Source organism: Pleuronectes platessa, chromosome 20 (assembly GCF_947347685.1).
Source record: "Pleuronectes platessa chromosome 20, fPlePla1.1, whole genome shotgun sequence".
Taxonomy (NCBI): Eukaryota; Metazoa; Chordata; class Actinopteri; order Pleuronectiformes; family Pleuronectidae; genus Pleuronectes; species Pleuronectes platessa.
The window spans coordinates 19966560-19979540 of record NC_070645.1 but is presented as its reverse complement, the minus strand read 5'-3'; the positions used below and the strand labels follow the sequence as shown (position 1 = coordinate 19979540).

Below are 12981 nucleotides of genomic sequence, written 5' to 3'. Positions count from 1 at the left end.
TTCAGACTGTTTTACACTTTGCACGAGGATTTGTTTGCAGTAGTTTCAGCAGATTAATGTGCAACATGTCTATAAATGTACAATAAAATATAATCTCTGAGGGACTTTAACCTTGTGTAGTTAATATGTGTGGAAAGAACAACACACTCAGAGCTCAGTGATTAATCTGTTTTAATAACGTCACATTAAATATGACAGAGGTTCAGTTCATGAAGCTCAGAGACAAAGGTCGACTGAGTCTCTATAGATTTCACCTCAGGGTTCGGAGGTTTCTCACCTTTGTTCAATATCAGTAATTTACAGTCACATTCTTCTTCTGGGCTCCAGGATCCAGAGGGAGTTTGGCCTCTGGGAGTTTTTATTGGACAGTGAAGGTAACAGCAGAAGAACAGGAGGTCAGTCTTTAATGTTTCAGCCCTTTAGAAGTGGAGAAGTCCTTCACTGCTCCTCCAGGGAAAAGTTCCACCACATGCTGAAGAAGAATCTGTGTCTCCAGCTGCTGACGCTCTGCACGGAGCTGGGATCAGGAATCTGACTGATCCATGGACCAGCTCACTGGGTTGAACTAAACCTGTGTGAAGGTCTGGCGTCAAGTTGGACTTTAGGTTCGTGTCTCCATTGCCCCCTGGTGGCTGGCTGCAGTTTAGGTCATTTGGTTATTTGGTCAGTGAGTTCAGTAAAGTTGGAAAGATGTTCACAGATTCTGACTTCCTGGATCAATGAGTCATAAGCGAAACGTTGTTAAAACACAAACGCTGCATAATTCCCACCGTAGTGAGGTGGACAACGGGCTACAGGCCAGTTACCATCAATATGAGTTGTCCTCCGTGATGGACACAGGACATTGGTGTCTATGTACAGCTTGCTGTGAGACGAGTGAGCAGGGACCGTCTACAAAGTGCAACACCGAACAGAGATATTACAAATATATTCAATAACTTCACACTATTACTGTAGTTTCTCACCAAAATCATGTCACATGACCAGGGTCACCTGATGGCTATGCTACAGTACTAGGCTTGGGGAAAAGTGATTTCGCTTAATTTTAAGAAATATTACTGAAAGTATCTAATGTTACTGAAGAACAGGCCTGAAACCTGGTGAACTCCTAATAACCGAAGCTGAAGTCATAAAGACAAACGAACAGTAAACGAGTCAGAAGCTTCTCCAGCGACTGAGAAGTGAGTGACGTCACGACACACTCGCACACCGTCACTCCCACTTGACTTCACGTCAAGAACTTATACTCATAGAGGAACGTCACAAGATCTCAGGAAGTGTTGGAACAACCAGTGACCACACGGTGGAGCCAGAGGAGAAGACATCTGGAGATTCATTTAGATTTCAGTGGATAAATGAAAGCTTTGAACTGCAGGTGGCGCTAGAGGGCAAGATAGAAGTTCACCAAAGTCACGAGCAGTCCTCCTCTGTTCTGTATTTAAGCTTTTCATCTCCTGATGAGTAAAATCCTAAAGGTGTCAAATACAGAAAGATACCACACAGATTTATAAAAATACATTTTAATAAATACAAAACAGTACCAGATATAAAATATAAAATCTGGGCATTCTTTCCAGTGCTTTAAATTAACCTGGTTCAGGTTCTGTGAGTCTGCTGAACGTGTCAGATTAGTTTGGTCTCAGCTGTTTCATTCAGGTTCTGTTGGTTTTCAAGTCTCTGTCGGATGTTGTCCAGAGTTAAAACAGACTTAGAGCAACACTATGTCTCCACCTCAAACCAGCAGCTGGGTTCAAATGGGTTTGATGGTTCAGGGACTGAAGCCGTTTGGTCTTTCACAGAAGAAGAAGGCAGCAGGATGTTGTCCGGGTCGGACTCGTTCACCTGGAACCCGACGTCGACCTCATCACCTAAAGATCTGGAACCTCCTCGTGTTTCCAAGTGGACGTCTTCATCTTCTACTTGTTCAGCTCCTCTTCTTCATCCTGAGGTATTTGTTTGTCTTTGTCTGTCTCAGGCAGCATTTCTTCATTTTCAGGTGTTGTGTCATTATTTTCTTCATTGTGTGACCTGTAAAGAAAATTTAGAAAATTCAGAGCTGCTGAAATCTTAATCTCCTGGATTTTTATTCTTCATCAGTCATAAACACAAACTGCAGAAGATGTGAAACTATCAAACTTCAGGACATTTTCTTTCTCTCTTAATCTTATTGAATCCATTGAACTTCTTATTTCATATCATACATTTCTTTGAGCTTTTTGCTTTTGCTCCACGAGCATTAAACAATCATCTCCTCCAGGAAATGACAGAAATAACAGATGAAATTATCTGAGACGTTCACAGAAGCATCTGCTTCATGTTCACTGAGATAGAAACTTTCATTTTACAGAATGAACAATACTAACAGATGTTACATTTTACATGAATAAATGTTTTTTTAATTAAAGTTCTTTGTATTTGTGTTATTAATAATACAGTTCACGGTTAAACTGTAAAATATCAAGTCTCAGTTACTTTTCTTTGCCGTAAGGGTTTGATAACGACATCTTAGGAATCATTGTCAAATCTTTTTCATACATTTATTGGCCGATTTATCGGTATCAGATTTTCTTCACTCTAATATTGATATGGTTTTGAAGGAACTCTCAGAAACTGAAGCTTTAGGATGTGTCTGCTGATGCAGCTGAGATGAAGCTGTTAGAGCATCTCCATGACAACAGGGTTATTCTTTAGAGCAGAATATTGAAATTATCAGAATAAACAGTAAACTTACTGTAAATGTATCAACTGTAGCATCATATTGTTGATGTTCCGTCTTGTGTTTGTTCTTTTTCTCTGAGTTCAAAAGAAATAATCATTAGAAGAAACAACACATAATAAATTACCAGCAGAATTATTGTAAATATTATTATTTACCTTTAGTCTTATACAGTAGTAGAATCCTGCTCCTAATGCTACACACACAACGAGGACTCCGACCACAATTCCTGCAACTGCACCTGAAGAACCTGTAATTCAGAGAGAAGAACTGTAGCATCAACAAAGTGCAGTGATGTGTCTTCAGTGTAAAGTGCATGTGTGTGTGTGTGTGTGTGTGTGTGTGTGTGTGTGTGTGTGTGTGTGTGTGTGTGTGTGTGTGTGTCCTCCTGGTTCCTGTGTGTTCTCCTGACAACATGTGGACATGATGCTCCTGAGGAGCTGGAGGACGGAGCCCTGGGGGATCTGCTCCACCAGGAGGAACCAGGACTCACTGCACCAGCCTCAGGTCTGACAGTCGCTCTGAGGATTTCATCATCAGTTCTGGTCTCATGGGATCTTACCTTCCTCTATCGTCACGTAGCTGTTGATGAAGAGCGTCTCCTCTTCACTACTGAGTTCACAGGTGAACGTTCCCTGGTGATCTGAAGATAAGTGGTGCAGCGTGAGGCTGCCTGACGCTGACACATCCTCCACCTGCTGCCTCCACTGCTCTGAGACGCTGTGGAGGCCGTCCACCCCGGTCTGGTTCACAATGATCTGCCTGTGGTTGAACTTCCACACCCAGTGTGTCGGGGGTTTGGTGTTTGGAGCAGTGCAGTTGATTGTTGTTGTTGTTTCACTCGGTGACACATGGACGGGAGCTGAAAAGAAAAGAGATCAAATAATATCATAGTGGTCAGAATGTGGTTTCAGGCTCTGATGAGACTTTCTGAACATGTTCTATCATCAGATGTGAGTTATCTGTAGGAGCAGATATGAATATGCAGCAGTAGGTGAAACAAGCAAAGGTTCAGTTCCATAGAGCAGATTCAACGTACTGGGTTGATACCACACCGCGCTCCTCCTCCCACTGCGAGTGCTGATGCTGCAGATCAGAACAGAGTCTCTGTCTGACAGTGTCACTGTGCTGCTGATCTCATAGAGCTGCTGCTCCGTCTCCTTCACTGAGGTTTGGTTCTGAAGGGTCACGTTGGACGGAGGCCTGGTGGACCAGGTGAGCTGCGGCTCGGGGTAGATCCCCTCTGAGCGGCAGGTGAAGCTGTCCTCCACCTGCTCAATGTCCACGTGACGCACCGGAGCTGCAAGACAACAGAGATTCAGTTTGAGGGAAGATGTTTCCCACGTGGTGATGTGGGAGGAAAGACTCTTTGCTCTGCTGCTTCTGTGGAGCATCTCCTTTCACCTGAGATCATTCAAAACCAATAAAAACTGTTAGAAATAAAACATCTTTCCAGAGACTTTGTTTTCTCTTCTTCACGGAATAAGAAAAGTTAGTTTCCCACTTCGCTCGTCCAGAACCTGGAGTTTGCTTCAGGAAGCTCAGTTGAATGATCACATGACTCTTTTACTGTTGAAGCTTCTTCAGGAAATCATCCGTCACTTCTCAGACTGTTTCCTGATGTGACTCATTGATCTGAGAGTTGTTGTATTGAGCTCACACAGTCGTAGAAATCATGGTTTTATGATAGTGATGTTGGGACATGGTTTTTGTGCAAACCACAGGCCTCCCTTCAGTCAAACTTGAAACAAGGGAGCCGCATGTTCTGGAGTGAACTCAGTCTCCCAGAGTGCCACATGTTCCCTTTGTCTTAAGACAGTCAAGGAACTCAGTCTCCCAGAGGATGTAACAGGATGCTGCATGTCCTGGGATTTGGGCAATATCACACAAAGGTGTCAAGAACCTGGGGGGTCACTCCTATTGGTCACTCTGGTCCAAGACCTGTGAGGTCACCGGGGCCAATATAAGGAGAGGTCTGCCTAAAATCTCTCTCTTCTTCCATCACGCCGAGGGCGGAAGGCTGTCTCTCTCTATCCAACCCACACCCGGAGGTCAGAGGTGCAGCTCCCAGCTCACCCCTCTCAAGGAAATCTCCTCGCCCTTCAAGCTCTACAAACCTCCTCGTAGCGACGCGATGTCCTGCAGGAGAACTTCAACCAGCATCTGAGCACACGGCTCGACAGAATCGCGAATGCAGAACTCTACGACCACCAACCCAGGAGACGTCACAGAACTGCAACTGGACTGCAACTTCTTTTCCCCTTTCCCTCGGACTGGTAACATAATCTGGGCTTAATAATTATACTACGCTAAGCAAGACTGTTTATTTGATCAGTGTGTGTTTATAAGTTTGATATGTGTTGTGATATTGTGGCAACAAGTTATTTGAAAGTAATTGTTAGTTAGGCCCTTCATAGGCCTCCTTTGTAGGTCTCTCTGACTCTTGCATTATCTGATTAACATCTCCACAGACACACGCATAGTCTCCACCTAATTAAACCTACCCCCATAAAGCAACCTCAGAAGAAGGGGGGGGGGCTCTTATCTTAGGGACCATTTTTAAAGCATGCTAATTTACATTCACACACACACACACACACTCACACACTTCCTTGTTAGTTAGTTTGATTGTTTAGTAATTTGTGTTTTTATACTTTATTATGTTCATAATAAATTTTCTTCTTTCACAAATGTTCTGTCATTAATATTGCATAAGTGAATCTTGCCAACCGTTACACTGTTAAGAACTCCATAGCCTTCATTGTTCATTATATAATCTTCAATGGTAAAATATTGAGATTTCTAATTGAACGAGATCTAAATGAGACTGATCTTAATCAATAAATTGGCTATCTTTTCCCTTCTATGAAGGGTGGTGCCCCGCGAGAACTTTAACCAATTAAAGTTATGATTTAATATTAATATTTTAAATATTAATGTTTTACATTTTATTATGATAACCAAATTTATTGAGTGCCTAAAGGCACACCATTCTATGGTAACACTTTTTACGTACTATTGCACAACAGTGATCAGTTTTTATACAGCACCCGGACTTCGGCCTTTTGACCCGTGTCCAATCAGATCACTTTGAATTCAGCAGACAGAGATTAACATGGCTCAGGTAAATCTGATCATATCACACATGAGGAAAGTGTGAGTGTTGGACACATTTTCCATTGTCTTATACAGTAGTAGAATCCTGCTCCTAATGCTACACACACAACGAGGACTCCGACCACAATTCCTGCAACTGCACCTGAAGAACCTGTAATTCAGAGAGAAGAACTGTAGCATCAACAAAGTGCAGTGATGTGTCTTCAGTGTAAAGTGCGTGTGTGTGTGTGTGTGTGTGTGTGTGTGTGTGTGTGTGTGTGTGTGTGTGTGTGTGTCCTCCTGGTTCCTGTGTATTCTCCTGACAACATGTGGACATGATGCTCCTGAGGAGCTGGAGGACGGAGCCCTGGGGGATCTGCTCCACCAGGAGGAACCAGGACTCACTGCACCAGCCTCAGGTCTGACAGTCGCTCTGAGGATTTCATCATCAGTTCTGGTCTCATGGGATCTTACCTTCCTCTATCGTCACGTAGCTGTTGATGAAGAGCGTCTCCTCTTCACTACTGAGTTCACAGGTGAACGTTCCCTGGTGATCTGAAGATAAGTGGTGCAGCGTGAGGCTGCCTGACGCTGACACATCCTCCACCTGCTGCCTCCACTGCTCTGAGACCCTGGGGGGGCCGTCCACCCCGGTCTGGTTCACAATGATCTGACTGTGGTTGAACTTCCACAGCAGGTGTGTCGGGGGTTTGGTGTTTGGAGCAGTGCAGTTGATTGTTGTTGTTGTTTCATTCGGTGACACATGGACGGGAGCTGAAAAGAAAAGAGATCAAATAATATCATCGTGGTCAGAATGTGGTTTCAGGCTCTGATGAGACTTTCTGAACATGTTCTATCATCAGATGTGAGTTATCTGTAGGAGCAGATATGAATATGCAGCAGTAGGTGAAACAAGCAAAGGTTCAGTTCCATAGAGCAGATTCAACGTACTGGGTTGATACCACACCGCGCTCCTCCTCCCACTGCGAGTGCTGATGCTGCAGATCAGAACAGAGTCTCTGTCTGACAGTGTCACTGTGCTGCTGATCTCATAGAGCTGCTGCTCCGTCTCCTTCACTGAGGTTTGGTTCTGAAGGGTCACGTTGGACGGAGGCCTGGTGGACCAGGTGAGCTGCGGCTCGGGGTAGATCCCCTCTGAGCGGCAGGTGAAGCTGTCCTCCACCTGCTCAATGTCCACGTGACGCACCGGAGCTGCAAGACAACAGAGATTCAGTTTGAGGGAAGATGTTTCCCACGTGGTGATGTGGGAGGAAAGACTCTTTGCTCTGCTGCTTCTGTGGAGCATCTCCTTTCACCTGAGATCATTCAAAACCAATAAAAACTGTTAGAAATAAAACATCTTTCCAGAGACTTTGTTTTCTCTTCTTCACTGAATAAGAAAAGTTAGTTTCCCACTTCACTCGTCCAGAACCTGGAGTTTGCTTCAGGAAGCTCAGTTGAATGATCACATGACTCTTTTACTGTTGAAGCTTCTTCAGGAAATCATCCGTCACTTCTCAGACTGTTTCCTGATGTGACTCATTGAACTGAGAGTTGTTGTATTGAGCTCACACAGTCGTAGAAATCATGGTTTTATGATAGTGATGTTGGGACATGGTTTTTGTGCAAACCACAGGCCTCCCTTCAGTCAAACTTGAAACAAGGGAGCCGCATGTTCTGGAGTGAACTCAGTCTCCCAGAGTGCCACATGTTCCCTTTGTCTTAAGACAGTCAAGGAACTCAGTCTCCCAGAGGATGTAACAGGATGCTGCATGTCCTGGGATTTGGGCAATATCACACAAAGGTGTCAAGAACCTGGGGGGTCACTCCTATTGGTCACTCTGGTCCAAGACCTGTGAGGTCACCGGGGCCAATATAAGGAGAGGTCTGCCTAAAATCTCTCTCTTCTTCCATCACGCCGAGGGCGGAAGGCTGTCTCTCTCTATCCAACCCACACCCGGAGGTCAGAGGTGCAGCTCCCAGCTCACCCCTCTCAAGGAAATCTCCTCGCCCTTCAAGCTCTACAAAACTCCTCGTAGCGACGCGATGTCCTGCAGGAGAACTTCAACCAGCATCTGAGCACACGGCTCGACAGAATCGCGAATGCAGAACTCTACGACCACCAACCCAGGAGACGTCACAGAACTGCAACTGGACTGCAACTTCTTTTCCCCTTTCCCTCGGACTGGTAACATAATCTGGGCTTAATAATTATACTACGCTAAGCAAGACTGTTTATTTGATCAGTGTGTGTTTATAAGTTTGATATGTGTTGTGATATTGTGGCAACAAGTTATTTGAAAGTAATTGTTAGTTAGGCCCTTCATAGGCCTCCTTTGTAGGTCTCTCTGACTCTTGCATTATCTGATTAACATCTACACAGACACACGCATAGTCTCCACCTAATTAAACCTACCCCCATAAAGCAACCTCAGAAGAAGGGGGGGGGGGGGCTCTTATCTTAGGGACCATTTTTAAAGCATGCTAATTTACATTCATACACACACACACACTCACACACTTCCTTGTTAGTTAGTTTGATTGTTTAGTAATTTGTGTTTTATACTTTATTATGTTCATAATAAATGTTCTTCTTTCACAAATGTTCTGTCATTAATATTGCATAAGTGAATCTTGCCAACCGTTACACTGTTAAGAACTCCATAGCCTTCATTGTTCATTATATAATCTTCAATGGTAAAATATTGAGATTTCTAATTGAACGAGATCTAAATGAGACTGATCTTAATCAATAAATTGGCTATCTTTTCCCTTCTATGAAGGGTGGTGCCCCGCGAGAACTTTAACCAATTAAAGTTATGATTTAATATTAATATTTTAAATATTAATGTTTTACATTTTATTATGATAACCAAATTTATTGAGTGCCTAAAGGCACACCATTCTATGGTAACACTTTTTACGTACTATTGCACAACAGTGATCAGTTTTTATACAGCACCCGGACTTCGGTCTTTTGACCCGAGTTCAACACAGATCACTTTGAATTCAGCAGACAGAGATTAACATGGCTCAGGTAAATCTGATCATATCACTCATGAGGAAAGTGTGAGTGTTGGACACATTTTCCATCGAGGTGGATTCATGAGCACTAAAAACTGTGCACGTGAGTTTAGAAGAAGTCGTGAGAGGAACCACAGAGAAAATCACAACTTTCTCTGAAGTCGTCACAAGGTTTTATAAAGTGTTTTATTTTATTTAGCAGGAGGCACAGCTGTGAAACCAGGTCTGTTTGTGCACGTGCACTCTATCTACTCCATGACCTTGTTCAAACGACCTTGCATGAATGTCAGACTTCCTGGGAATGAAATCTTATCAGCTGGGCTCAACACACACACTGCGTTTAAAAATATATTCTAAGTTTACCTGCTTTCATTTTGACATTTGTCTTGAAACGAAAGTTAAAATGTCTGTTTCAGTGGAAACACTCATAAACATTTCACTTAGGGGTCAAAGGTCACACAACACACCACCAGGCTTCTCACCTCCTTGAATAAACCAAGAAATAAAATATGAAACAATCAAAATGGTAAATTCTATCTGACTCATGCAGCCGTCCCTGCTCACTACCCGACTTCACCTTTGGGGGCGCCCCCAGGTATTTTTTAGACTACAGCAGGAAGACAGCCATGTCAAATACGACAGCACAGGCACTAGCCAATCAGATCGCGTTTATGCTCACGTCTAAAGAGTGCAAAGCTCAAAAATAAAAGATGGCGGACCAAACTCCGTAGATGGTCGTATTTGTAGTTACTGTAACTGAAAAATAAGTCTGAGAGGATTTGCGAGGTGTCTGAGCCACCTTTCTAATGTTAGCATGCTACTACCCACAAGGGTAGTATTGAATGCACAATAACGGGGTAGCTATGTTAATACATGGCACTAGGCCCAGAGTAATATAAACACTACTTTATGCAATTTATATAGTAGGGGGCCCCTGCTCCATCTCGCCATCAGTTTGGGCAGAAAAACGTTGAAGACCCCTGCTCTAGAGGGCGCTACTGAGAGTCCACAGCCAGAAAGTGCAGCTACGCTCATGAAGCATCTGGTCATGTGACCACTAAACAGCAAGTGCACCTCCAGCCTCGTCTGTTTTATAATTAAATCAGAGACAAATATCATTTCTAGTATTTGTGTTGTGTTTTCACTGTGAGTTTCTTTACCTTCTGCTGTCAGGTTGATAAATGACTCCTCTCCATCTCCATCGATGATGCTGGTGAAGCACAGGTATCTTCCCTGGTCCTGAAGCTGCAGCCCCGTCAGCCTGATGGAGGCGTTTCCTCCGGAGATCTGATCTGTGAACAGTGATGTCCGGCCTCTGAAGCTCTCGTTCTGGTGATCAAACTGGTCACTGGCTCTGTAGTAGGAGTGGACAAAAGTGTTTCCTGGTTCCACCTGCTTCCAGTGGATGACTGGGTCTTTACCAGGATGAAAACTGCAGGGTAAGAAGCAGCTCTCCTCTAAAACACAGGAGACCTCAACATCTGTGAGACACCGGGTAAAAAAACAACCAGTTCAGGATCAACTGTGGTGAATAGAAGATTTTTTTAAAGAACAATTAGAACATTTGCTCACAGACAGATTATGAATGTAAATATCCTGATGGAACTGTCTGTCTGTTTGGCTGTTGACAGTTAACATACAGTAGTTTCATCTGAGCTGCTTTCACAGAAACAACCTCCTGCCACACGAGGCAGTCGAATGTGTAACGTACATTTACTGTCAAACCAAAGATATGAACTAAAAGAGGCTCAGATTCACACCAAGTGGAAAAGTTGTGTGTTGATCACAGAAATGTTCATTTAGAAAATTCTGAAAACATTCTTTGTGATGAGAAGAATTTAGGATCTGGAAATTTAGATGAATTTTTTAGAATCCCATGTTTGTGTGTGTGTTGTTAAGTAAGGGATTTATTTTTGCAACTGTTGGGACCTGGTATTTGTGAACTACAGTTCGTCCTACATGTTTAGTCAAACCCCGACCACATCCCAAACATCTGTCCGACCCCCGCTACAAGGGGGGTCCGTTATCTGTATAGTGGCCAGCTGCCATTTTGAAAGCTCACTCACTCACATAGACACTGTTGGGATTTTAAAATCTATGTTTGTCTGTGTGTGTGTGTGTGAAGATGTTTATGGAACTGAACCCTAAGCAAATGCAGGAGGGTGGGGGCAGGAGCAGTTTGGGCCAGATCTATGACTTCTAATAAACTTTTCTGCTTGGTGTTAATCTTGAAGTTAGTTCGAATGTGTGTGCTTCACATCGCTGGTCAGTCTCACACCGGTCTAGATAAAAGGTCTAATAAGAGCCGCTGCCTTTTGTGGCATTCAATACACTGTACTTTAACTTGTTCGCATACCTAACTTTTTATATTAAAACATAACTCCCTTAGCTTCATTCAACATCACACAGAGTTCAAGCAGCTGCCCCAGGTTCAGGAGGGAAGATAGAAAGGCGTTGTTTTGTTTGGAGGATGTGCATGTTTACACTAAGAGAACATGCAGCGATAAAGCAGGAACACAATACTGTATTCTTTACTCCAATGAAACACAACACCGACCCACAAGGCATCAGCTGAGTGAAGGCTTGTTTATGTGAAGATTTGCCCAGCAACTATCAGGAGGAGTGAAACTGGCACCTGTTCACTCCCTGTTTCCAAGAGGGTTTCCAACATCATGGACATTGACCAATCCTGTTCCACCTACATGCACGCCTTCTCACATACACATCTTTATATAGTAAGTACAACTTTAGTAGTTTGTGTTTTTATACTTTTATTATCTTCATCATAAATGTTTTTCTTCGACAAATATTTTTTCATTAATGTTGCAAAAGTTTGTCACACAACCAATAATATTAGAGACACAATTTACAGCTTATTGACATTAACCAACCATTCGTCATCATATGGTAAAAAATCATGATGACGTCATTATCAAATGGAATACAAATATAGATATAGACTATATAGAAATATAGAATAAAAATTAACATCATCTGATTGGGTTATATAAAGAATGTGTTGTATGATTCAGTGACTAATTAAAAACTAAAGCATCATCACGTGTTTCTTCTGGAACGTTTGTGGAACGTAGTCAATCTGGTTCGGCAAGATTCCAACACTTGGAACAAGAGAATCTGTTTCCTCTCAACTTCATCACAGATTAATTATTTACCATTAAAATGAATTTGGTAACTACATTGTAATGTGAAAATATAATCGTACAGCATTGTTAGTGTTTGAGTGTCACAGGGCTGAGATTTATTCACACACACACACACACACACACACACACACACACACACACACACGCACGCACACACATTTAATCCACAACTCAGTTCTGTTGACGAAGTTTCAATGAAGAATAAAAGAACTCAACATCTGGTGTGAACTGTTTCCCCTCCAGCTCAGTGAGAACATGTTTCTCTGTGTTGTTATAAACCTTCACAATCATTTCTCATGTTTCCTGCTTCGTCTGGTGGAAACCAACATGCCTATACAAAGTACTACGTTCAAACAGAACCTGTGATTTCTGAGTGAGATCAGACTTCACGTACCTGCTGTGGTGAGAGTCCACATGATGAGGATCAACACAACCAGAGACCTGAACGCAGACATCTTCACTCTGTGAGAACTGAACGTGAATCAATGAAGGAGAGACGGTGGAAACATGCAGATAAGCAGGTTTGAGGCTGCATCAGTTCCCTGGCAGCTGAGGATCAAACTCTTAACAACAATCACCAGCTCAGTGGTTGTGAAGTGTAGAGTTCAAACTGACTCACAGGTTGTTTCACTGCAACTCTATCAAACATCGGAGGCTCAGTGTGTAAGATTCAGGTGAAAGAGTTTATTGGGAGAAATTGAATATAAAATAATCAAGTTTTCATGAGTGTGTAATGATTTAAATTGTATGAATTGTTTATGTCTTTACCCTTGAGTGTGGTAAAGGGTGAGATGAGGGGGATTCAGCTGCATCATCACAATTCAACACTAGATATCACTACATTCTACACACTGAAGCTTTTCTGACTTCAAGAATAAAAAAAGATGAATCTACCAGTTTCTGGTTTATTAGGTAACTGAGCTGCCACTCTAATTCCATTAATCTGGTTATATTCAATATTTTCCTATAATAAGCAACTCC

The 12981-nt window shown here is 42.7% G+C and overlaps 1 protein-coding gene across 5 annotated transcripts in view; it reads right to left on the bottom strand.

Moving 5' to 3' along the window:
- Window positions 1–12580, bottom strand: part of LOC128425554 (V-set and immunoglobulin domain-containing protein 10) — a 31523-nt gene extending 18943 nt beyond the window's left edge. For 3 of the 5 annotated variants that reach the window (XM_053412204.1, XM_053412202.1, XM_053412203.1), the window contains exons 1-7: window positions 12395–12580; window positions 9997–10317; window positions 6764–7024; window positions 6287–6586; window positions 3756–4016; window positions 3279–3578; window positions 2875–2966 (exon numbers count right to left, since the gene is read on the bottom strand). In XM_053412204.1, coding sequence (XP_053268179.1) covers window positions 2875–2966; window positions 3279–3578; window positions 3756–4016; window positions 6287–6586; window positions 6764–7024; window positions 9997–10317; window positions 12395–12455 — 1596 coding nt within the window. In that variant the 5' untranslated portion in view covers window positions 12456–12580. Of the gene's footprint in view, window positions 1–1510; window positions 2029–2731; window positions 2794–2874; window positions 2967–3278; window positions 3579–3755; window positions 4017–6286; window positions 6587–6763; window positions 7025–7128; window positions 8207–9996; window positions 10318–12394 lie in introns of those variants that run through there. The other 2 variants (XM_053412201.1, XM_053412205.1) reach the window with 2 other exon arrangements.
- Between the last annotated feature and the right edge of the window lie 401 nt (window positions 12581–12981).